The following is a 24,994-nucleotide window of genomic DNA, read 5'->3' as shown; positions in this document are numbered from 1 at the left end:
TATACGTGATGGGGGCCTGGAAGCGACCCTGAGATTTGGCGAAAATAATGTCTTCTGCCTGGGTTACCCATCAGTCAGAGCATCTTCAGGAAAGCCAGAGCAAGTTCAGTATTTTCTATATGAACTCATATTCAGAGGACACGCTGGCGTTTTCCGAGGAGAAAACCAAGTGACAGACGGAGGCCGAGCTTCTGCGAAGTAATCTTAATGATGTTAGTCCCGCCGAGGATCGTCCTGCCACAGCATCTGCGCCATACCCCTAGTGACCCCTAAAACGAAAAGTTAGCATGAAACAAAGGCAGTGAAAGCCCATGATGTAGAAGCTAATGTAGATGAGCTTTGTTCTACGTTTGGTTTGAGGCCGGCATGCAAAGAGGGGGAACCTACACAATGTGAGAGTGAGGAAGCCGGATTGCTCCGCATGACAGCGCAACGTCTTCTCGTTCAAGAGGCTTATTATCTCATGAAAGCGAAGCTAATGCATGTAAATCCAAGAGTAGTTCGGGCCAATTGTGTCACATATCAGATCTCAACTCCCTTCCACTGTGCCGTCGCAGATGCTAAGTATCATGCTGACGGTAATTTACTCCCCAGTGGACTGAGCACAACCGGCCGCCACTGTCTGTAGTTTTGGCCAGGCCCATCTTCCCAGCCATGTCTTCATATTGTCCTTGTCAGAATTGGGTGGTATGCGTGGCAAGCTACACTGAAGGGGAGAGGAATGGATGCGAGGGCGATCTTGGCATCGGCGCATCGTACAGCGTCGAGTCTCAAACAGCTGCATCACGGTTGTTATCACGGAGACTTACTAAGATCCTTGCATGCAGATGCTGCTTGAAATGGTGAGGCCTCTTTAAGCAAGAGAGCCGAAAAGTGACTGAAGTACAAGGAGAAACATCCAGTTCTTGTCGGGTTGAGTGGTGGAGATATACTTGTGTGACAAGGCCCTGTCGTCACCGCGCCACTGGCATTTAGCTGAAGTGGCTTGTTTAGTGGTGGGGTGTACAAATCCAAGAGCATCAACGCGTCCCAAAGATTTGATGGCGGCCCAGGGATTTGGAGTGCGCCCTAGACATGTACCAGCGGTGCCAGCCTTCTTTTCCTCTTTCCCCCTCTCGGACCTTTAGTTCCTTTTTCTGCCCGAGACCTAGTGTCGAATAGACACTGTCGGAGAGAACACTGTGTAGGATCTCACGTCCGGATAAGGGATGGGTGTGTTTCCTCCTTTTCCAGCCTGCCAACATCAGTGTCACACGTGTCCACTGTCGAGGTGATGGGACAACACTAAGAAGAGAGGCGAAGTAAGGGCCGGGGCGAGGCACGAAGGCCCGGGGCGGCCCTGGTGGCACAGAGATATTGCTTATTTCGCCGCCAGCCACGAGTGCTCCGCCAAACTTGGCCGGGCAGAATGGCTGGCTTCTTGCTGCATCCATCACCCTTGAGGTCTTCTTGTTCGGACTTAGGTCCCTTTTTGCAGCCCTATCAGAAATGTGCCATTGGTAGCGCCCTTGATGCAGATGGTAGCAGCTGTGCTAGGATCATTGATCTCTCTTCATCTGCTGTGATGTTTCCCCCAGCCTGAATCCGAGGTGCCAAGCATGCATGATGCAAGCTGATATCAATACTTCACATGCCTTTGCACTATTGTAACCGACGCCAATGTCTATCTTACGAGGAGACGCAGGGCGGTCCCCTGTTTGTCCGAAGGTATTCAGAGAAGTTAGTTATAGGTAGTCGAATAATTATCAACAAGTTGATTGCAGTAACGTTGCTCCCGTGAACTGGGACTACGAAGACCATGCCGTGCCTTCACCCTCGAAGCTAGGTTCCGTGCCTGTAACCTTCTCGGCTGAATACAAGTAGCCTTGGAATTATGCTTGATTCAAAAGACAAAATCTCACCGGAGGTGAGTCCAGCTCCCCGACTTTCAATGCCAACCTGGTTTGGAGCTATCACGCGAATGAGACAATAAACGACGTGAGGACTAGGCATCGGCCGTAACCACCTATACTGACGCTCAGCCTAAGGCAGCAGCTTAACATGCACTCCCCATTTCAGTATGATCGGGAGATTTGCACGCATGTCCTGCCGGAGATCCGTCTAGAGCCAATAGACACATGTGTTGCCCATCACACTCTTCTTGGCAAGGACGGCGTTTCTGGACTGCATGCTCTAGCCTACATACAAGTTGTCACGGCCCGTGACGCGGGGCATGGGTGGGCAGAAAAAGCAACAGCCCTTCCTCTGACCTTAATCCTTATTGTACCACCGTACGAATAGAAATGAAATCATGGACAGCGATCAAACCATCCGGAATGTCCCCTGGCACCGCGCCTCTCTCATGCCTTGCCTAGTATCAAGGTCAAGCCGTGCTCGCAGCTCCTTCTACGATGTACGGAGGTACCGTACAGCCTTTTATCCAAGGTACCGAGGGCTGCAAGTGTTCGGATGCGCGTCATTCTGGGTCGATGGGCTTGACTGAACTACCGCCTTCACACGTGGAATACGCACGCTCGATCCACACAAAGGTGTAGGGTTGAAAACCAAACCTCTCGCATCGTGAAGAGAGGGTAAGATCGTCCATTCGAAGTAAAGAGATGAATATGCAATGAACATGTAAATATCCAGCTGACGGTATCCAGGGGTCTGCCGACGACCAGTCCGTCACCCCGTCCCATGATGCTGCAACATCCCCGCGGCCCCGCCCCCATGTCCTCGTTTCTTTTTGCAGTTTGCATGGAGTGCCCCCACACCGGTGAGATGGCACATTGAATGATGTCGCGACACCCATTCGATGCCAGTAGACCGACTGGTTGATACGGCAGACAAAATGCAGCACGCCTCGATCTGTCTGCAGCATGGTGGTTCTAGAGCCCCTAGCCTTTGGTGTCCCCCCTGACTCTCTCACCCAACCCCAAATGCACGGCTTCTAAACCAATCTAGCGTCTAGATCAGACGTCACTGGGAGGATACTGTTGGCTGAAGCATAGTGACGATATAGTACTGATTGGGTTTAGAATCTCTGAGTCAAGTACTTACTCTGCCGTCAGAAGTACAAACATCTTGTCAAGTTGACCGCCTTGATCCCTTGATTCGCCCGAGTACTCTTGAATCAGGTGTATCCCCAAAGCATGGAGAGCCTCGGGCACGAAGGCGTCGAGAGGCAGATACCTCAAACTTGGCGGTGGAAGATTCATGTTCACAAAGATGACCTGTGGTACCTTATCTCTTTCAAGCATTTCAATCACCTGGGTATACCCTACATGCAGCTGTTTCTGCCGAATCTCACATCAAGGGTGGAGAAGTGTCTTGCTGCCCATCGTTGATCGCGATAGGTGAGGCAGAAAGAATGAGAGACTGTCAACGTTGCACCCTAACAGCCCTGGTAAATTGAAATGCCAACGATCTACGAAGTAACGAGAACGGATGAGGTACCCCCTGATCCACACTTTTTGTGTAAGTAGCTTACATTCAGACCATGTCAGTTGAAGGTAAGATCTGAGAGCTGAGATTCAGAGACTGCGATGGGGCACACGGAGCCGTGCCTCTACAACTCCTTGGACAGAGCTTAGCGAAGAAGGGCACGATACACGCGTTCTTGCAGACGAATGCGAAAGAGAGCAATTGACTCAATTCTCGTACCAGTAGTGGCAACACTTTGCGATACCAAGAAACCACAAACCAATGAAAAACAAGTTCCAAGCATCCAAAAGCAAAGAGCGACTATTCTTGTGGCAAATGTTGAATATGCCCCGACGCACATCCTCAGGCGCCCGCCTGTGAGCATCACGCGCCCTCTCCGGAGCGGATCCCCCACCTGGGTCTGGCATGTAACGATAGAGGGCTAGATTGCGGTCCATCGCAAAAGGACCGCGGCGGCGATGACTGGAAGGACGCTGACTAGTTCACCCAAGCCCGCAAATTCGGGCGGAATCCTGGCGTTGACAAACGCGCCAGCGCCGAGGAGAATAGCAAACACGTTGTATACGAAGCTCCAGCCAAAGTTGAAGGCAATCCTGTGGATAGCTTTCTTGCTAATGGCAATGATGGTGAGAATCCCCGCAAGGCTCGGACGCATGAGAACGACGTCCGCGGCGGACTTTGCGACGTCGGTCCCCTCGTTCATGTGCACGCCAATGGTGGCCTGTGCCAGTGCAACTGCATCGTTAGTTCCATCGCCACAGAAGATGATGACTGGCTCTTTCGGCTTCTTCGCTCTGAATCGGCGGGCGTCGGACAAAGGTTGCGACAGTAGGTTCTGGATGTACTCTTGCTTGTCGCCAGGGGTGCATCGGGAACGAACGTTTAGATCTGAGATGCCCAATCGTGAAGCCACTGTTCGAACGGCACCATCATCATCCCCTGAGAGGATGTGAACAGAAATGCCGGAAGCCTGGAGATTGGAAATTGTTTCAAGAGCATCTGTGCGGATAGAGTCTTCGAGGCCAAAGACAGCAACCAAGGAGTTGTCCACAGTAAAGCAGAAGGCTGTGTAGCTCTTGGATAGGACTGATTGAACCCTGGGGTCGTTAGAGAGACCAAGCCAACGCGAGTTGCCAGCTCGAAGAGTGGCTCCGTCGAGTTTCGCCTCAACACCCTTGCCCGTTAGGGCCTTCAGATCCGTAACAGCTCTAGGTGTAGCAACGTGTGCTTTTAGATGAGTGAAAATGGCAACAGAGACTGGGTGTTTGATGGTGCCAACGAGGCCGAGAAGCACCGATCTGATGGCCTCTTGATCTTTTGTAAAGTATGTCTCGTGCGCAACTCTGAGATTTCCAGTTGTAAGGGTTCCGGTTTTGTCAAAGACAACGTGCGAAGTCTTATAGGCAAGCTCAATGCTGTCCGCAGATTTGAAGACGATACCCTTTTCGGCAGCTGCACCACTCGCGATTAAAATGACCATGGGTACTGCGAGGCCTATAGCGCATGGGCAAGATACAATGAGGACGGTGATGGCGTATGTTACCGCCTGGATAGTTGCTTCAGAGCCACCCTGCTTGCGGACCGCAATGCCAACAGCAATCCAAATCGAGAAAGTGATGATGGTGATGGCCATAACTACCGGTACGAAGTATGAAGCGACTCTATCGGCAATGTCCTGGATCTTTGGCTTAGAAAGCTTAGCCTCGTCGACCATTCCGGCGATATTGCTGATGGTGTTATTGCCAGGAAGCCTATTCAGACGAACGGTAAGAGAGCCAAAGCCGTTTACAGTGCCAGCAATGACTGAGGATCCGGTGGACTTTTCGATGCGTCCTGACTCCCCAGTCATCATTGACTCATCAACTTGCGAGAAACCTGAGATAACTGTCCCATCGGTAGGGATTCTGGAATCAGGGACGACCTTGAAGATGTCTCCGTACTGGAGGAGACGGGCGTCAATCTCCTCATCCTCACCAACTGAATTAACAATCAGAGCCGTCGAGATCTGAAGAGATCGTATCGAGATAGACTCGACGGCTTTGTGTCGCGCTAGAGCGCTCACATACCTACCAACCATAATGAGCGTTACAAGAAGGGTACTCGTTTCGAAAAACTCCCCAGTCGAAAGAGGCTTCTGAGAGACAAGAAACCCAAATGACACAACGGAGAAGATGTAAGCGGCACTTGTGCTTAGCACAATCAATAGATCCATCTCAATAACTCGTGAAAAGATCAAGCTCTTCAAAGCTTTTGGATAGAATGGCCCAGCAATTACGACTTGTATAATCGTCGCCAAGGCTAGCGATGCCGAGCCATATGCTATTTCTCTTTTTGGAAGAGGTGCCCAGGCCATTATGAGAACGGGAATCGTCAGGATAGTTGAAAGCAAAGTTATGCATCCCATGTTGCGAATGTGCTTGCTTCCAGCCTCCAACGAAGGATCCGCTCGAAGTGGCGCCAGCGTAACAGGCGTTCCCCAGCCTGTTTCGACCAGATCACGGGCTCCGACGACCTTCGCGTCAAATTCAACATGAACAATGGCCTTGTCTATGACCCGAATGTCTGTGACACCATTGGGCCATGGATGATTGATGAAATCTTGGGGATCGCCAGGGCAGACGATGTCAACACTGGCAGCACCCTGCGTGGTGATCTTTTCGCATTTGAACTCAGTTGTACGTTCGAGATGTTTGATGACTTCATCCACCGAGCCGGCGCCAATGTTCAAGTCGAATTCGGCTCGAGCCAACACCAAGCTAGTCTTCAGGTTTTTGACTGCGTTCATCGTGGCCAGAGTTCGTCTGAGTTTTGTTTCGCACCCAGTGCAGGTCATGCCAGAAATGCTCAGCACGACGTGTTCTTTTCCAACAAGGCCTTGTTCAAGATCCTCGTTCACACTCTTCGGCTCAGGCGGTAACGATTGGTTAATAGGTCTCGACGGCGACTCGTCGCAACAGGAGTCGGCGCATGATCCAACAATGCTCTGCGTTTTGGGCTTCGAGCAGCAACCATCGTTACATGTACCTGGTTTGATGCCAGACCTTGAACTGCGAGTTGGCTTTTCGCCGCATTTCCTTGGTCCCGGACGGGAAGCAGATTTGTCCACCCCGGAAGCGCTGCAGGAATCAACCGATGTGCGATGAAAAGACGCGGATTTCTTTGAAGATCGCTTCCTTTCGATGGAGGAGCGCTCACGAGGAGCACAGCAAGATTCCTGGCCGAGAGCAAGAAGTGCACGGCAGATACAGCCCAAGGCATCAAGCTTTGACTGATAAATCTGACGTACGCTTCGAGAATGACCTCGGCACGCCTTGCCGTCTTGGCCGCCAGTGCAGTTATTGTCTGTGGAGGCTTGTGTGGATCATATTAGCAGCTGGAAAAAGTGAGCTCTTTGCACGAGAATTTACCTTGGTAGGTCTGCGGAAGCTTTGAAGCCTTTCCGTTTGCGCACTCGCGCAGAGCGAGGCGATCGATGCAAGTAGAGTCGCAGCAAGGTGACGTCTTGCCCTCACAACAGCTGGGTGTCTTCTCTCCACGAATGTCAGGTGCAGAACCAGAGGAGCAACAACCCTTTTTGCCATCGTCTGAGCAGATCTTTACAGGTTCATCACCATCAGATTCGGTCACGGCAATAACTTCGCCCGCCACTGCTTTGATTGATGTGGTCTCAGGGCTGTCAGTAGGTCTTTTGCCCCTCGCCGAGCCACAACATCCTGAAGAGCAATTCTTGGATTTCGGGGCACAAGAGTCCTGCTTGGAATCGGGAGTGTTGATCGAGGCCGCGATTGACTTGAAGGCGAGGTCGTCTTGTTCAGATTGGCATCCAACGCCAGGAACCTTCTTTGCGGACTCGTCAGGAGACTCGGCGATGGTATTGCTTTTAGCGCTGATTACAGCAACTTGTTCATTATGAGATCCGTGGCAAGCGTTCGCAAAGTCGCCAACCTTGACCTTTGGAGCGCAACAATCTTCTTCGACTTGTGCTGGGTCAATGCTGCCGTCGTTGGACGCAGCGCAGCAGTTCTGGAGGATTGTGTTTCCAGAGTCCTTGTCTCTTCCATGATCGGTCGTCTTGCATTCTTCCACCTTAGCTTCAATGACGGCATTCAAATCGCTCTTCTTAACCGCGCAGCAGGTGTCGACAACATCAGGATAGTCGCGGTCCAATCCATCTGGGGGCGAGGCGACTAGAGGCGGGTTGTCCCTCGCGAAAGCCTGTTCCTGTGGAGGACCGCAGCAGCCGGATCCACAGGCCATTGAGAAAGTTTTGACGGCGAGTATGTAGTTCTTGTGATGTTCTTCTCTGAGATTGTGACCCTGACGTGTGATGCGATGGACAGATGAGACGACACGTCGGCGGCACTTCACGGGAGCTTTTGGGGGAACTGCGGGTCCGGCCACAGAGGCACGTGCCCGGAGGGGTGGATCAACCCACACCCGCTTCCGGGTCGCTTAGGTAATGAGGCTAGACGCCACACTTAATGTGGCGGGGCAAGTCAATCATGGGCGGATTGTGTGTAATCCTTCAACATCTTCGACTCTCGTTTTGTTCATCATTGATTGCTAGCTTTCACAACAGATGTTTTTTGAAGGACCTGAACATAATTCCAGCCGAAACCATAATTTGCACGAGGTTCTCGGAACTATAAGACTACACGTGGCTCTCTCCCTTCAGGGTCTGCTTCTTCTTCCCGGACACAGAAGAGATACGCTGAAGGCCAAGATGCGGAGTCGAGGGCAACTGGTTTACGGACAGTACCATTTCGCACCATGATCTCGGCGCTGGGCACCGGATTAGACTTACATAAACATGATAGAACCGATACTTCTCTGGTTCATAGGCTCCTCCGGTCACAGCTGGCAAGCTCAGACTGTGATCACTGACAAACGCGTTGACGAAAGAATCCGACTGACACTGAGCACCTGTACTCTACAGAGATCGCCAAACGTAGTATTTGACAATTCGTTGTCTCCTAGGGTAATCTCCTTGATAGCGTCAACTCAGCTGACCCACCCTACATCAATGCGCTCTCATAGACTTCTGGCTCTTCTTGCTTGACTTTCCGGAGGATGACTTGTGCCGTTTAGAACTGTACTCCAAATCGACCCTGTAGGCCGCGCTTCGGCTTGCTGAAGTCACAGATCCATAAGAGGTATTGCCGGATGTAGACGATTTGTAAGAGTTGTTGCTTCTTGAACACGAGCCTGATGCGGAGGGCGACACAGTGTCTGCGTTCTCGTCCACAGGAGGAAACCCGTTGATCTTGGATAAGGCAGAACCTCGACGGTGAGAGCGACTGGAAGAGCCGTAGCCAAACCTGCGGCTAGCAACCCCCTGACGGAGCTCACTGAATGCCATATCTGGGGTGGTCGCTCGTGTTGGGACTAGGCCGGTTGTTTAGCTCAATGGTTAACAGGTGTACATCGAGTATTGATAGACCCACGGTAACGTGCGCATTCGGCACAGCACCCATGATCACAAGTCTCAGACTCATTGACAGGGGCGGAGATACCATGGCCTGGTGTGGCTTTTGGCATTGTACACCAGCCCTGGGTATTGGGACCTTGGTTACACTGACAACAGGTCCAGGTGCCACCCATCGCCTTGAACTGACAGTTGATCAAAGGACAGTCGGCATTGCTGGGTTGGGCGGTTGCATAACTCAGGTGTGAGCAAGGAGTCTCTACACCTGTTTCGAGATCAATCAGGGCCGAAGGGCAGTAGTGCCAGTTGATCGAAGTGTGTGAGCAAGGGTGGAGACGAGGGTGGCCGTGACACATGGTGAAAGATGGCAATGTGCAGATTTGTTTATACTTGACGAAACAAAAGTATGAAGTCACGGTAGTGAGATAGTCAACGACTGATGGCGGTAATCTGTGAAGTTGACTGGAATTCGCTTTCACCAAGCAGCTTCCTGTATCTTATATACTTCATCGTTTCCGCCTTCTTGATGACCTCTCCTTGCACATCATAAAATTTGTACAAAGTTACCGCACTTCCATGATCACTATTCCGTCCTAACTGCCGATGAACGCCTCCGTTGGTTTCTTTTCTCACAGCTACTGACACATGTTCACTTCTTACCAACCATCTCGAACACCACCCTCACTCCACATCTCATCTGTCATCACCCCTCGCTCACCGACAGTAAGGGTCGTGGAACCCAGGGTCAAAGATGGCCCCAATTGACTGTTTCTGGGATTCCAATGTCTCGGGCTGCATGGTGAATGGGTTGTTTGGCGTGAATGTTATGTGTTGCATCCATACTTGAGGGTGCGGAAACATAGATCAGGCAGCCAATGAAACAACCTGCTTGTGCGGCCAGGGCTCTCCCAACACGCCCTCATCAAATCTGGGTGAAGTCTCCGACGGGAACTCGCAGCTTTGTGTCACACCGGTCCACCCATTATTGCGACACGACGATCTCCACCGTCATCAATCTCTGTGTTACGCGTCTTACATCGCATCCATGGGGATGAATTCCTCCACGAGTGGTTTGAGCAGCGGATGAGAAGCCCGCCCTCCCGGTGCCTGGGTTCGTAAGATCTCGCTAGGAAGCTTGACGCATGACCATCTTGTGATAGTCTGAATGGAGGGTTTCACGATAATCACGATCCTTATTCGGGGCTAATATTAGCCCCGATAATACTTAGCCTCGCCAATCGGCTGCTCCAAAATCTGAGTGGTCGAGAGGAAAGTGGCGTGAGTTAGGAGGGGTTGGTTGGCTGGATCGAAATGCAAGAGTGCAGGATCTGGAGACTGAGCTGGGTAGCTGCTTAATGTGACCCAAGTTGGACCCCATCCGATCACGATCTCGAGATCATGTTCAACTACTCACAGATACGGAATCTGGGCAAATATCATGCAGGAACGCGGCACCGAAAAAGGTTGCGGACAATTTCATCACTTAGGAATATTAGATACATTATACAGTGTGAGACAATCCGGTTGTCTGAGATTCCCCTGCAAGCACCCATTGCCACCGACGATGGCGATGGATGTAACTATGAGAACTTGCTGGCTTACTCGACCACTGCGAGATTATTGAAGAGAAAACAAGTGGAACCTATCCTTTCTATGTGTTTATGTACCCACCACTGATTCATACTATTCTTTCCTGGGTTTGGGCTCCTCCAAAAGATAGATTGCCATGACGTCTAGTCACTTGAGAATCTCAAGCTGAGTCTTTCTCCTTCTTTTACGTCACCTCCTAAGCTCCAAGAAGTGATTTGATTCCACAGGCCACTCGCTTAATTGCTCCATCATATTCTTGGAAATATTCAACCATCCATGGCGGCAGTACATGTCGAGCAGCAGATATGCTCGCAGCGGTACTGGTTTCCGTCAATGATCATGATGCAGCTACATCTGCCTCCATCGTTCCAACCCTTGCCACACCAGCAGCAGTTCCAGCATCTGTTGCGGCTTTCGTATGGGCAGTCTGCCAAAGGGCACTTTGGCAAGGCTCTCTGGTCATAGCCTGGGGGAGGAGGGTACGGAATGTTTTGTTGAGTGACATCTCTGCAGGTTTTGCGTTTGGATGGATCTTTTTTCGAGGATGTCGAAGCCTTGGAGCAATATTCGATATGAGTCTGGATATGCTCGCAGGGCAACTTGAAAGCTATGGTGTGGCACATGACGTCTTCGAGGTTTTCGAATGTAAATGTACTTTTCGATATGCGGATGTTGCAGTTCAAAAGTTACGAAGATAGAGAAGCTGGAGTTGAATAGTCAAATGAGGATTTGAAAGTCACAGGCACGATGCGATGCTCAATGTTCTGATGTTACTTTTAGGTCCTGAAATACACCTCGACTATTCTGGGGTTTCAATCCTCAACTATATACTCAGAATCTCCGGACAGAAGGTTACAGAAGAAGCAGGTTCGGCGATCTACTCCGACCTGTCGGTAAGCATATTGAGGCGGCCACGATTTCTTCCCCTTCCCCTGACGATCAGTTACCACTGCATTGGGTCCCAAGCGGAGGCTTTGGCGGCCTGTTTGCAAAAGGCGAGCAAATGACTCGCAAGATGCATCCAAGAACAAATAGTTTGAAGGGTTATTGAAAGAAAAACGTGGCAGCCAGGTCTCTGATATGTATCAGGGACCGACTTCGGACGCGTTGAATCCCGGGGCTTGATCCGTATCTGCTTTCCGTTAGAACAAAATCGCGACAGACACTTTAGTCAGGCAAATGTGCGAACCATTTGGGTGAAACACGCAGTAGAAAAGATAGCATTTCGATTGGTCTATATTGCTTCATGTAATGCAGAGGCTCCCAAGCCTCCTCGCCTCCATCGTTCAGCCTCGTGCGTGGAGTTGGGCTCGTGGTGAACAGCCAGGAAGCAAGTTGATCACCAGGAGGCGCTCTCGGCCGACGACAACACCCCCTGCCTGATGTTCTCTCCAATATAACTGGTCTTCATCCCGATCCGTGTACGACCCGACATCAGCTGCTGGACTAGGGCTTAAAAGCCTAGACTCTGATACCCATCTTTCCACGGCCCATGAAGAGCCGAGAACTTGGGTGTGGCGGCTGGTGAACGAGCATCGAGTGAGATATGGCGCCACTTCTGGGATAGCAAATCGTCGTTCTGTCGAAAGATTCCAAATCACTTTTGCGAACTCCTCGTGTATTCTTCCCTGTCTCCACGTCGTCGTCTATCAATGAAGCTCAGTGGCTGTGAGGTGCTCATCACCTTGTCTTGCCCTACCAAGGTCGTCAGGACTCAGGTGTTAGTGTCCGCCGTACAATTTCTGCAGACTCGATGGTAGCAGAAAGTGTCTGGACTCTTCTTCATTTTGTGTCGACACCAGCGCAGTGTGTTACTTCCTCTGCTGCATTGACAACAGTTCCAGTAGCCGTTCAACTCTTGCAAACGGCAGCCGCCGGCACTGCAATCAGGAGAAATCAGACAGCCTCCAGTTGCACAAGGATTATCAAAATCAACATTCTGGACCGCATTGGAAGTGACTTTATCGCAGGGAGTCTGAAAATTGCCATCCGAATCTCTTCCAGCGTCTATGCAAAATTCCCAATGGAAGACATTGTCAATCGGCCTAGGGCACGGCTGAACGTGGTGGTGGTGAAGGTAGGACCAAGTGCACATGGTTGATGTTCCTAAGCTGAGCTGAAAAATTCCAAAGTTTTGGTAGTCTTCACGAGGGCTGCTGCCGTATGTTCTTCCCCGCTTAGGTAGTTGCAGGTAGTAAGGTATCGAAATGTCGACAATAGGAAGGAAAAGGGGTCCTAGACAAGATGCGGAGACCGATCTCGAGGACAGGAAATCCCGTGGTTGATCGAAATATCGCGTGACACAAAGATGCGAGCTCCGAACAGATGTTTTGTGTAAGCAGTGGGAGCCAAGAGACGGTTCGAGGAATTCCGGACTCTAGGCGAACTGGGTTGATTGTGTATGATGGAGCTGACTGTCGATCTGGGCCGACTTATGAACAGAATTTCGATAAAATTGATTATCACAAGCAGTCTGCATCTGCTAGAGAAGGTAACAGTGGGTTGTTGAGCAGGAGCAAAGTGACTCAGTGAATCGGTTTGATATTGATTGGGACGGCACCCTTGTGATGTTTGATGCCGTTGTCGCCGAGTGTTTCGACACTTCTGAGTGCAGATATGAATCCTCTTATACACCATACCATTGGAATTTTCGTAATGTCCTTGACACAGCTCACAGCTACTTCTCCCTGAACCTCGAGTATTGGGCATCTGGCCCATCTCAAAGCCCCGGCCCGTCACTACCACGCTGTTGGGACCTGGCCACCTCATTTCTCTGATGTTTGCCTCACGAACCCTAAGGGAATGGCACGATTTCTCTTCCAGGCTTCAATAATTGGCCGCCATTGTCAAACCTATGGGTCGCAATTCAGACTGTCCCTCCGGAGAATGGCGAAGCACGTGGCTTGCCCATGCTTACCGGTCTTGCAACCAGGGTTCTCTTCAATGTGAAGTTCCAATGATATCAAGCGGAATGAGACACAGAGGCACACTTTTGTAACAATGCACAACTTCGGGAAAATTGCCTTTTCGTCGCCCATATGGAGGCCACATGAGATGGGCATGGCAATCAGCCACAAAGGCGCTATTCACCCCGGCTCCCACGAGTTGCTATCCTCGTTTCCGGGCTCCTGGTTCCGGGCTCCAAGGCTGATGAGACTAGCGATAATGTTTACCCATCATCGCGATATTCGAAGGCGTTCTAGAAACCCCTTAATGTGTGTAGAGCACCTTTCTCGAAGATGATATGGGACAACACCATGTACCCCAGAGTTGCCTTGTTCCAAAGTGGATGTACAGTTTTTTCGTGTGCTCCCGGGCCTCAAGACTCAGTTCCACGAAGCTTCCCTTGTTTCCAATCATGAGAAACCGTCCGGTTCCCCCGACCAATGCCAGTGTAAGAGATTGATGACCCAATGCATCTTGTTCGCAATCACGTCGGCTTGTTGGGGGAGGAAAGAGGGGTAGGTACAGTGAGATAAAATGATGTACACAGGAGAGGGCTTGTAGGATGTGTCCGACTATTCCCTTTGGCCCTGCCTCATCGAGAGCTGCAAGATGTAGTGTAATCTTAGATTTGGGCTCGAAATCGAGATTCCAGTAGGAGTCAAGTTAATGGCGGCCGACTCCTACACATCACCGGCGTTTGGCGCGGTATATGGGGTCACACATAACTTATGCCACAGTCTTCAGCCCGAATACTGCGGCAGCTGTGTGGTCTAATTGAAGGAGCGTGCGCCAAAGGATTATATCATACCTCAGATATCACGATCTTTGACTTTATTGGAATCTTCCTGTGTGCTTGTAGCGCTATAATCGGTGGCCACGAACAGTTCCGACATCAAAGCCACCTCCAAGAGCTCTTGCAAGGAAAATGACATGTGACAGCTAACACATTCATTCAGTAAGGCGTAATCCCGAATATCTTGTCTCGCCAAAGTCTTAATATCAAACTAGGCACGATATCCAATGACAACGTTCGGCCAGCTCCGACGCAGAAGGGTAGACTACTGTAAGAGCAAACTACTGTACGACACGTTAGATCAACCACTTATAGCAAGGCCCAGCCGCTCCTGTGACTGTTTGAAATGGTGACACTGCATGATGGTCAGCAGAAAGTGCGATCAAGGTCTGTCAAGTCATGCAGGCTATAGTGGAAGATACTGATGGCTGATATGGAGGCTTTTTGGCGTACTTCACGGGTCCCGAGACACCGGAAGTCCATTCTTCAGCGACGGAGTGGCTGGAACAAGATATCAAGCTTCTCTGTCCGGCCTTCTCTCACTTGCCATATCCAAGTATGTTGGTCTTATCACCGATCAGTCGTCTTGATCGAACCCTAAGGCGTTGAAATTTCGCGTATTGTCAAACATCGGGTCGGAACACTCTTCCGAATTGGGAATTCATGCCGGAGATATATCATACGAAAGCAAATCCGCCTACCGAAACTGCAATGCGGCTGTATGTTCCCGCCGGCTACACAAGGTCGAGCATTGGCTCCTCGGTTACCAGCAGAGCTGGGAAAGCGCAAGACCTTCCCCATTGAGATGCGTCTCTATCAACTAAAATGACAGATGTAGCTGAGATAGCAATGAGATATTTCAATAGCTTCACTGCTCGGAGCTGATTCAAAGCTTACGGCCGCAGAAATCGGAGACTGCGCTTCATGGGCAATTGAAGCTGGACTTGGATGATACCAGACTCCAAATCTCCACGTAAGCCGTAACACGGACAAGTCTGAATCAAATTGAGGCAAGTTTCCAGGGTGGCACAAAAGGCCTAGATCCGAAAGACTCGAAGCTGTGCAAGTGGGAGCCCTGGATGCCCATGTCTCAGTAAACGATGTTTAGCGCCGCCATCGAGAGCCCAAGTACCTTATTCGGAAAGAAAGAAGATTCGTCACTGAACGATTCGAAATGCTGACAACCTGCACCATTCTCTTCGCAATTGTGTGCTTACCAACTGATTGGGTTTAGTCCTCATCTTACAGAGTACCTATGTGCCATCCGTTTCTCTCAATTGTATTCATAGCCTCAGCTAGCTAAGCTGGACTGAGTGCACAAGCGCTTGACGTCAAGATGATGCCTGAACATGTTGAAGGGCGTATTGTTTCTTAAAGCTCAACGCTGAAATGACTAGCGATCAATGGCAACTCTTCTAACTTTATGTGAGATCTTCAACGAAAGCCATCGCGCGTCTAACAGTTACTCATGAGGCTATCCCCAATGAATATTCCCAAGCTCTACCGCAGGTGTACCAAGTCAATTTGTTCGTTTCTCATTAGTAGAAGCTCTTGGGCGGTTGACGAAAAGCTAAAAAGATGCCAAGACATCTGAGCTTCTCGCGGTCTCACTAAGTGAGACGTAAATTGCCAGTCTTCTGTCGATGGAAGAGAACTTAGTAAGACAACTCACCGCTTCGATCGCAATCGTCTTAGTCTCGACTACATGATTGGATGCTCTTCCCGAAAAGCAGCATGGTAAACATAGAATGGCATGATCATAAACTAAGGGAGCTCCCCATGAGCCGTTTGCATTCCGGAGTTTTCACAATTAACGCCAATCACCGCGTTCCTCCCCGCATACTTCGACTGATCCAATCTGAATCCGCTAACAACAAGCGCGAGGAGCTGAAAATCTTCAGCCGCTCCACGAGAATTCGGTGGCAGTCGACCGTTCAACCCCTCACCCGCACCCGTAGTTGCCGGTGGGTGTCTTGCCGCATCTAGGCAAGTGGTGATCCACGGTTCGAACCTTGTCACGCTCGTCGACCTTGTTAGCATGGGGCTGTCTCAGTAGAAGCGGGACGCGGCCAATCACTTCTAGCCCCTTGCTTGCCGGCCCGTTCCTTGGGCTAGGCCGACGGCTGACAGCATCAAACGCGGGCTGTTGCTTCGCTCACATATCACTCTTGTTTCTCTCCACGCAAGTGTTTGGTCTTCCCAAATTCCTCTGTGGTGCTTTGAAGATATCATGTCACCCTTCCAAAGATGCAGAAGACGGGACGTATGGTAGTCAGATTACCTGAGTACCATCCAGTAACTTTTAGATCGACTATGAAACATGAATATCTGCTAGTCGTGATTCTGATTCGAGTCAAGGTCCCCGAAGTGTATCCAGCAGATAGCTTGGTGGAATTCGTGGCGGTAAACATTTTCATCAATTCACGTTCCATGTCCGGTTGCGATTTTGAGTCGCAACGCCACGCCGTTCCAGTCCATAGTCATCACGGTCTCGAATGTATCCCTCCCCAGTCATCAGAAGACTAAGGGCTGAATGATCCGCGCACTACCTAGGTATTGTGAAGGCAAAAAGCTAGGCTTGCTGATATGATAACGCACCTATACGAATCTTGCTCAAAAGTGCTCATATCCCCTTTCTCATGAACCCCACGAAGCAAAGCCTATCGAGCAGGTTCTCATCATTTATCTTGTTAGCTAGCTTTCGAGCTGCCTCGCCAAAAACCCACTATGTTGGCCCTTCGCCATGTCTGGATCATTGTAAGTGATGTTGCCAATACACTTTTCGGTTCACCCTTCTTCCGAGATGGACCTCAACACCACCTAGGAGCCAAGTTTAGCTGGTCGAACACCGACCTTGAGACCGCTGGACATGGTAGTCCCATCTTCGCGCCTCCTGGCAGCAACATTGATAAATTTGTCTGTGACTACAGCCAGATGAAGGGTTTCAAGCCATGCGGCACTGCAGAGGACCGAAGCTGTTGGCTTCGCAACTCGGATACCGGAGAAGAATACAACATCACAACCGACTATGAGGACAAGATGCCGCAAGGCATCACTCGAGTATACTACCTCAACGTTACGGATGGCTACATCAATGCGAACGGCCTGAACTTCACCGAAGCAAAGCTTTTTAACAACACTTGGCCTGGGCCTCTCATCGAAGCTTGTTGGGGTGATACTGTCGAGATCCACGTTCAGAATCTCCTCGTCAACAATGGAACCAGCATTCACTGGCATGGCATCAGACAGAATCAAACAATGCACATGGATGGTGTCAACGGAATTACACAATGTCCCATTGCTCCACAGTCCAGCTTTGTCTACCGATGGGATGCCACACAGTACGGCTCCTCGTGGTATCACAGCCACTACTCGGTTCAGTACGCCGACGGATTGCAAGCCCCCATTGTAAGTTGAGTCGTTCAATTAGTCCTACAATCTCTGCAAGGTTTGTGTGCTAATGAATTGACTTCAGACCATCCACGGACCAACATCCTTCCCGTACGACGAGGCTATTGAGCCAATCTCGGTGACTGATTGGGGTGAGTCAGGCTGAACCATTTGATGCCCGCACTGTCTGGCTCTATTGAGTTGATGCTAACTGATGGATTTTAGCGAATAATAGTGCATTCGAAAACATGTACATAAATGCAACCGGACAAGACATACTCCTGGGTGGCATCGGGAACATCACTCGATTCACTGGTGGAGGTATTGATAACACCACAGAAATTCCCCGTGGTTACGAGATCTGGTTCGATGACATCGAGCCCAACCCCTCGACGAGAGCAAAGCGGTACCTATTGCGCCTTGTTAACACTGCTTATGATTCAACGTTTATCTTCTCCATCGACAACCACAATTTCACTGTTGTTGAGGCAGACTTCGTTCCCATTGAGCCATTCAATGCAACTTCTCTCCTCATCGCCATCGGACAGAGGTATCATATTATCGTTGAGGCAAAGCCGGTTGTCGACAGTTCGAACCCCGATGCTAATCCTCTGCCGGCGGATGGCAATTTCTGGATTCGAACCCAATTGCCAATGTATGAAGGCACAAATTTGACGAAAGAAGGCAACATTGCTGTAGATGTGAACAACTACATGAAGACCGGCATCCTCCGTTACGACAGTTCCAGTACAGCAGACCCCACTACCACGGGTTGGAACATTAGCCTCGCTTTCTCAGACACGGACTTTAACAACAAACTGGTGCCGACTGTTCCTTGGACAGTTGGAATTCCGGCAAACGGCGGCGTCGGCGAACAATTCAACATCGCGGACCTACACAACGTAAGCAAAAGCGGACCATATGCGCAGGCCTTTTTCTCTTTCGAGCGACCGGAGAGCAAGGACGTGAACCCCTTCCAGACCGCGTACGGGAACCCTACGTTCCTAAACCTCGACAATGTTGGCGATGAGTGGCCAACAGGATGGGTGGTCGTGCCGGAGAATTATACCGCAAAGGACTGGGTGAGTTTGATTGCACCTACAGCACTCTTATTGAATCTATCACTAATTGGCATACTTAGGTTTATCTAGTTCTCAACTCCAACAACACCGACATAACCCACCCGACATTTGGTCCTCATCCCGTAAGTGGCGGTGACGTTAGATTTTGTCGAGAACCTTCAGACTAACTGCATTCAGATCCATCTCCACGGCCATGATTTTGCCATTGTCCAGCAGGAGGATGACAAGTTGTGGGACCCAGCAGATTTCAATCCCAACACAAGTAATCCGCCCCGCCGTGACGTGGTACTGCTTCCCAAGAGCGGCTATGCCGTCATTGCCTTCAAGTCCGATAACCCCGGCGTGTGGTTAATGCATTGCCATATTGCCGGCCATGCTTCCGCTGGCCTGTCTCTCCAGATCATGGAACGACAAGCTCAGGCTAACGTCATTTGGAGGCCCGGAAGCTCTCCGGCCCTAGATGAGGCCCATACTCTCTGTGCAAGCTGGAATACTTGGGCGTATGACTGCAAGAACTACTGGCCTGGCAACCTGGGTACCGATGAGAATCCAGACTACCCTGCCTGCGCCAATGCCACCAACCTTCAGAACGATTCTGGAGTTTAGGCGAGGACGAGCACACTGAGAGGATAACAATGATTAATTCAGTCCGATGAGACAGTTTAATGATAATGTGGGGGACGAGAGGATGGGAAGGGCAAGAAGATACGGTATAGGAGCATGCTGAAGAGTCAACAAGAGAGGAGTCTTGAGAAGAAATCGGTAAAGATAGCAACATGATTGGTGTCCAAGATTCCGGTGGCTAGCAGCCGTGGCTGATGTGGGCAAGACAAACGGTAGCGAAAGAAAGGCCATTCAACCCGTTCCACCGAAGCAAACAACTTAGATTCGCTCTTATTGTCCTCTCAGCTCTCCCGGCTGGTCGGACTCATGCAGCCGTTGAGCCAATCTTCCATCAAGTGCCAAGCTCACACATGGCCCGGCCAATGGGCACATTGCCATTGTATCTTGGTGTGGTATGCGACCCGGCGGCACGGTAGTCGCGTGGCTTATCAAACGGGCGACGACCAACGGCCAAATCTGATGGTGGCGTTCTGGGTCTGCGCTGTTGAGAACGCATGTAAGCGCTGACGCCCAGAACAGATATACGAGTGAGCGGCACTTTGTCCAAGGGACGCCGTTGAAGACAGCCTTGATTTGTCTTTTCCAGTCTGATCATCCCACGTTGCGATATCAGAGCAACGACAGTGAGGTGACAGTAAGCATGGATGAGATATGTGAGTTGGCAGTGGATGCTGTTGAGTGGGTGTCTGACTGGTCAACTCTTTTGCCTGCGACAAAGTTTCCGGGGTCGAATGCGATGAGAGTCCTTCATTACTATCTTTATAAACCCCTACAAGAGTCACGACACGAAGTCAAATTCTCGTCCGAGACTCAGCAGCACCGGTCCAATTCGCCTATGATGCCATTCACAAAGTTCGCGGAGCTCCCTCCCGAACTCCGCCTCAAGATCTGGGATGAAGCAACAGCCGGACCGTCGATACATATTTTTGACGTCTGTTTTCCGTCCTGGCGCGGTACCGATCGAAGCAGACGGGCTTTCCAATCCGCAGACGGCAAGATTTCAGAGCAGAACCACGCCAGATGGACAAAGTACAGGGAGTGTGTCTTCTTGGACGCCCTTGAAACGGGTCCGGCGGAGCTTGCGCGGCGGACGAGGATTGCGAGACACATGCATGATCCATCCGTATACAAACAACGGCAAACGATGCGGTTAGTGTGTTCTGAAGCCTCGGCGGCTGTGGAGAGGCAGTTGAGCGGGAGGAACATGAACTCCGTCTACCTCCCCGGTCGGAACCAGAGAATACACTACGACAACGAAGAAGATGTGCTGCTGTTGCGTTTCGGAGACGGCGGTGCCCTCACGGATCTCAGCCACGGGGTTTTGTCTGGCGAATATGAGGCGTCGGGAGTGAACAACTTGACCGAGGTGCTTGAAGGGCCGTGGAGCGCCGAGATAGCGGAGACGTTACGTGATGCGCGACTCATCGCTTTGGATATCGCGGAGACGTGGACGCCGGCAACAGTTGGGGCGGTGGTGTTTGAAGAGGTGGCGTACCTGGCATGTTGTATACAACGGGGACTCCGAGTGCTGTACTTGGTCGATCACTGTCACGGCCGATGTACTCGATGCAAGAAACAGGATATCACGAGATCTCAGCTCCAGACCCGCGGCGAACTATATTATCAGCTTCACAGTCGAGACAGAGATGCGGCTATATCACGGGTGGCGGACGTAATCCATGGCGTGGGAAAGACGTATCGGGAGGTGTTTAATTTGGAGGGCATGGGTTGGTCGGACGAGCACCCGATCTACGTGTTTGCGAGGGTTATGGACGAGATGATCAGGAGCCAGCAGGCAGACGCTGCTACGCAGGATTTCGAGGGAATCAGGGTGCTACTGGTGGAAGACGACGAGTTGGAGGGCGTGGACAACACGACGGTAATGGACTGTTATCTGGATAGCCGTTCAGAGGTCGCCAATGAGGGCGTGGACATGAGCCTGCGATAGTCGAGCTAGCGACGCGGGTGAGAACAAGAGACCTTCTCGGCGTAAGAAGAGCGAGATAAGCTGACTGACGAAAAGGTGCTTATTCCAGCTGGACCAAGTGGTTGGGTCGAATCGGCTGACGTGGGGCAACGAGGAGATGATTTCGTCGAAACGACATATGTCGAAACTACTGGGAGGGTGCGAGCTAGGGAGAGAGACCTTGTATTACTATAATCTCTGGAAGAAGAGACGTTATTGACAACAATATGGCCGCCGTAAACATTGACAAAACGTGCTGAAGCCCACCAGTTTTTCTCTACTGGGAATACCTTTTGACGCCATACTATGCATATACCACGCAAGCTCAAAACCACACATACACGTATAATTACCTCGCTAGAAACTGTGAATTGGTTAGCAACAGGGCTTAGAACATGGAATGATGATGATGGACAAGGCCAGACTTACCGTATCTCATAGGAACCCGCTCTCGTCATGTACCGCACCCACTTGACGCTCGAATAGTTGCTCTTCTCGAACACCTTGAGGTACCTAACCAAGAGGCCTGAACTGGTAAACATCAACAAGCTAAAGTTGAGGCTCAGGGGCGGCCGCGACCAGGCGCGCTGATTCGTCATGCTCGTCAGGATGGCCTCGGCACTCAAGACAAACTCGCTCTGTCCCGTAAACCGCCCAATCTTCCACACAATGTTGTTCTCGCTGGGCTCGTACTTGGCCTTGCCCTGGGTGCATCGTTCCGTGATCTTAGCAGTGTTGAGCGGTGTAGGGATGCGGACAACGACGTTGGTGGCGAAGAGCTTTGCGCCAAAATTCGCCTTGATGCCGATGCTGTATTCGACCTTTGTGCGTCCGACCTCGTTGACGATGGCGTGGATCTTGAAGGGGAGGTTGACGTTCTCGGTGGCGCGGTAGCGCATGAGCTCGAACTCGCCATCGGGCGGGACGAAGGAGATGATGCGGTCGCTGTCGAACTTGCCCAACTTGACGCACTGGTGGAATTGACAGTCTTCGAGGGTGACACTGCCGGCGGCGGCCTTGGTGGCCTTTGTTCCCATCCTGTTTCCACTCGGTAGACTAAGGAGCCCGTCGTTATCGAGAAGTAGCCGGTCGTTAAGGCCGAACTTGCACTCTGGGGTACCGGAGAGGTAGGCGCGCATGACGATTTGACCCGTGACGTCGGCGCGGAGGACTGCTCCCGTGGCGGACATGAGAAGGTTGACGTCTTCGATCACGTCAACGAACGCCTCGTTCTTTCTGTACTTAACATCTGCCTTGCGCCACGAGAGCGCGCCTGTCGCCTGCATTGTAATCTTAGCCGAGTCCTCGGCGGCTCGTTCTGACTTGACGCCTTCGGTCGTGATGTACATCTTGAGGGTGTCGGTCTCGGTGTTTTGAGGGTAGCCAAAGTCAATGATCTCTGCAAGGCGAACGTTAGAAGGGGAACACTAGTAACACAGTCCATTGAGCCGGTGTGATGTGGCACGTACCGTCGAGCAGCTCATAGACAAGCACGAAGTTGTTCTTGACAGCCTCCTCATCAAACTTGCCAAAGTAGCCCCGTCCCAACGCAATTAAGCGATAGAGGAACTCAAAGACCAGCGCAGCATTCGCATTGCTCTTGGTAATAGCAACCAGGTAAATGTTCTCATGCTTTACGTGGCTGAAGGTGGTGCTTCCAAGGGTCAAGATGGGGGACCGGACTTGCGAGTTCGAGATCACTTGAATCCGGAAGACGTCGGCAAGTCTGGGCCTGCAATCGTTGCGAAAGGCGCGGAAGATGAGGTTCTCGCCCTTTTGGTTGAAGATGAGGATTCCAGACAACATCGTGGCGGGTCAGGGGGTGAGGGCGCACGCGAGGGGAGCGACCACTGGGGATTGACGAGCGGACGGAGAGACGGGAGGGCGCGTTGTGGTGAACAGTAGTAGAGCTGGTGGGATGGGTTTGTTGGTGATTCTCGAAGCACAGGATCGCGGGCGGGACACGGCGGGGACAACGGCGGGAACTGGCTCGGTCAGCCGTCAGGGGAGCTTCCACTTTGCGACTTGGTCGAGGGGGACGGTTTCGGGACCGGCGGGAAATTCTGCCAGGCCCCAAAAGGGTCCGGGCGGTGAACCTCGCGGTGGACCGGCGCTCCGTGCGGTGTGGGGCACAATGGTCCATGCTTCTTTTCTTAGGTAAGCTCCCTGGAATCGCCTTACGTGATCCACTCACGTGCGGACTCCCGTCTTGGCGTGTAACGGTCGGTACCTAGATACCTTGTCTTATGTAAGCACGGTGGTCTGGACAGTGCCAATACATTTTCACACCTCCGCCCCGGTCGTCTTCCTCCTCTTACACACCCACCGTCACCACCACAACCACCATCACGAGTCTCCGCTCCCCAAGACAACAACGTACGACCCTTATTCGTAACCGCATGCCTCTCTGATCTTCCGGACTGTTCTACGGATGGACTGCGATGTTGAGCACGGGACTGTGCGTCCGAAAGATGCGCGTCGGTACCATGAACCCTTGGCATCTCACCACCAAGAGAAGAATCTGCCTCGACATGCTCTTGTCACCACCCACCAACTGTATTCATAGCTGATAGTACACGGCTCTCGGTTGTTCATCTCTCCTCGCGTCAATGCTATTGATATCAGCGGCTTGCAATGTTATGTATACTCTCAAGCAAAGCCTCTTACACCGGCCACCAATTGCCACCGTGGTCATGACATGAGGTTGCTGGACGTCCAAATCTCGACGAAACGTCAATTTGGATCGTTCCCGCAGGCGTGGGAACCCAAGATTGAGGGCCGATGGTTATTAGGTAGGCAATCAGTATTGATTGCTTCCGCTCTTGACACTCATTAACCTCATTAACACCAGACAGGTCCGAGTACCACAGCACCACCATCGACGCGGTTCACCACCACACAAACCCCAATTTCTCCAACTCGCTTGTCGTCCCTTGCGTCTTGCGTCTTGCTTTTTGCCCTCTTGAGTGCGGCTCCGACTAATCGCCACGATTATTCCTCTCTTCGCTGACGGTACCTGTCTCTGTACCTGGAGCCAAGCTACTTTCGCTTCGGCTTTCGATCCGCCAACCTCGCATCCCGTGACTGGTTACCTCTGTCTTTAACCTACGCTTTCCGACACGTTCGCGATGCACTTCTCCGTCTTTAAATTAAATGGCATAGGCACGCCACTGCTACTCAGCGTTATCTCGGGCAACGAAGCCGCCTTTCCAATCGAGAGTTTGCTGGATTGCAACTTGACCGGAACGATTTAAAGAGCTTCCCGACCCCTCATGGCACCCTCTTCAACGGTCCCCACATCCATCACGCCCCCATGACCAACGCGCTCTTCCCTTCGTGGCTAATATGGAGCGTCGCCTCCGAGATGACTTACACTCCGTTACATCCAATACGCAGTTTGCCCACACCTTGGCTGGCGGACTTTTACTCCTTGACGCCATGGAATATCGATGGTGGCCGTAGTTTGCTGCAACCGCAAGCAATTCATGGCTCCATGCCCAGCTTTAGGGACCTGGTCCAGCATGCCGTCAACCAGGCGATTCCATGGTTCAAGACCTGTCCTTCGGATGTCTCTTCCATATCCCCATAGACCCATGGTAACGATGGCTCCCTCGGCTTGGTCTGCTCTCTTGACGCTTTTCTCAATGGAGTAATCAAGCTCAAGATGCCGCTGCTTCACTCCGCGATCGTGGGGCAATGCCTCTCTCCCGCCGGCAGCCCAGAATAGGCCCAGCACACATCCATCCCGCCGTTCC

General features: G+C 51.4%; 9 protein-coding genes across 9 annotated transcripts, besides 1 other annotated feature; 3 read left to right on the top strand and 6 right to left on the bottom strand.

Annotated features, from left to right (window-relative positions):
- Positions 1-3,844: 3,844 nt before the first annotated feature.
- On the bottom strand, positions 3,845-7,680 carry CCOS01_08091 (copper-translocating P-type ATPase; the record flags this gene model as incomplete). The annotated part of the gene is made up of 2 exons (XM_060456252.1): positions 3,845-6,774; positions 6,831-7,680. 2 exons carry the CDS (start codon positions 7,678-7,680, stop codon positions 3,845-3,847), a joined length of 3,780 nt encoding a protein of 1,259 aa, XP_060312526.1.
- Positions 7,681-8,443: 763 nt separating this feature from the next.
- On the bottom strand, positions 8,444-9,204 carry CCOS01_08090 (uncharacterized protein; the record flags this gene model as incomplete). Its single annotated transcript, XM_060456251.1, has 2 exons — positions 8,444-8,808; positions 8,868-9,204. 2 exons carry the CDS (start codon positions 9,202-9,204, stop codon positions 8,444-8,446), a joined length of 702 nt encoding a protein of 233 aa, XP_060312525.1.
- A 1,500-nt stretch (positions 9,205-10,704) lies between these two features.
- Positions 10,705-11,061, bottom strand: CCOS01_08089 (uncharacterized protein; the record flags this gene model as incomplete). The annotated part of the gene is made up of 1 exon (XM_060456250.1): positions 10,705-11,061. The coding sequence occupies one exon, from the start codon at positions 11,059-11,061 to the stop codon at positions 10,705-10,707; it is 357 nt and encodes a 118-aa protein (XP_060312524.1).
- A 1,091-nt stretch (positions 11,062-12,152) lies between these two features.
- On the bottom strand, positions 12,153-12,533 carry CCOS01_08088 (uncharacterized protein; the record flags this gene model as incomplete). Its single annotated transcript, XM_060456249.1, has 1 exon — positions 12,153-12,533. One exon carries the CDS (start codon positions 12,531-12,533, stop codon positions 12,153-12,155), a length of 381 nt encoding a protein of 126 aa, XP_060312523.1.
- A 4,371-nt stretch (positions 12,534-16,904) lies between these two features.
- On the top strand, positions 16,905-19,255 carry CCOS01_08087 (Lcc2; the record flags this gene model as incomplete). The annotated part of the gene is made up of 5 exons (XM_060456248.1): positions 16,905-17,585; positions 17,653-17,719; positions 17,793-18,649; positions 18,709-18,771; positions 18,827-19,255. The coding sequence occupies 5 exons, from the start codon at positions 16,905-16,907 to the stop codon at positions 19,253-19,255; spliced, it is 2,097 nt and encodes a 698-aa protein (XP_060312522.1).
- Positions 19,256-20,111: 856 nt separating this feature from the next.
- CCOS01_08086 (uncharacterized protein) lies at positions 20,112-21,221 on the top strand (the record flags this gene model as incomplete). The annotated part of the gene is made up of 1 exon (XM_060456247.1): positions 20,112-21,221. One exon carries the CDS (start codon positions 20,112-20,114, stop codon positions 21,219-21,221), a length of 1,110 nt encoding a protein of 369 aa, XP_060312521.1.
- Positions 21,222-21,664: 443 nt separating this feature from the next.
- CCOS01_08085 (adaptor complexes medium subunit family protein) lies at positions 21,665-23,045 on the bottom strand (the record flags this gene model as incomplete). The annotated part of the gene is made up of 2 exons (XM_060456246.1): positions 21,665-22,638; positions 22,709-23,045. The coding sequence occupies 2 exons, from the start codon at positions 23,043-23,045 to the stop codon at positions 21,665-21,667; spliced, it is 1,311 nt and encodes a 436-aa protein (XP_060312520.1).
- Positions 23,046-23,811: 766 nt separating this feature from the next.
- CCOS01_08084 (uncharacterized protein) lies at positions 23,812-24,221 on the top strand (the record flags this gene model as incomplete). The annotated part of the gene is made up of 2 exons (XM_060456245.1): positions 23,812-24,031; positions 24,091-24,221. Coding segments are annotated over 2 exons (351 nt in total), but the record flags the coding sequence as incomplete, so codon positions are not given.
- A 397-nt stretch (positions 24,222-24,618) lies between these two features.
- On the bottom strand, positions 24,619-24,834 carry CCOS01_08083 (uncharacterized protein; the record flags this gene model as incomplete). Its single annotated transcript, XM_060456244.1, has 1 exon — positions 24,619-24,834. One exon carries the CDS (start codon positions 24,832-24,834, stop codon positions 24,619-24,621), a length of 216 nt encoding a protein of 71 aa, XP_060312518.1.
- Positions 24,835-24,898: 64 nt separating this feature from the next.
- Positions 24,899-24,979: a sequence feature (Short protein (CCOS01_08082, KAK1525664.1) was converted to a misc_feature.).
- Between the last annotated feature and the right edge of the window lie 15 nt (positions 24,980-24,994).

Source organism: Colletotrichum costaricense, assembly GCF_030867565.1.
Source record: "Colletotrichum costaricense strain IMI 309622 chromosome Unknown Scaffold_8.1, whole genome shotgun sequence".
NCBI lineage: Eukaryota > Fungi > Ascomycota > Sordariomycetes > Glomerellales > Glomerellaceae > Colletotrichum > Colletotrichum costaricense.
Note: the sequence above shows the minus strand (reverse complement) of the source record. Positions and strands in the feature narration are given on the sequence as shown.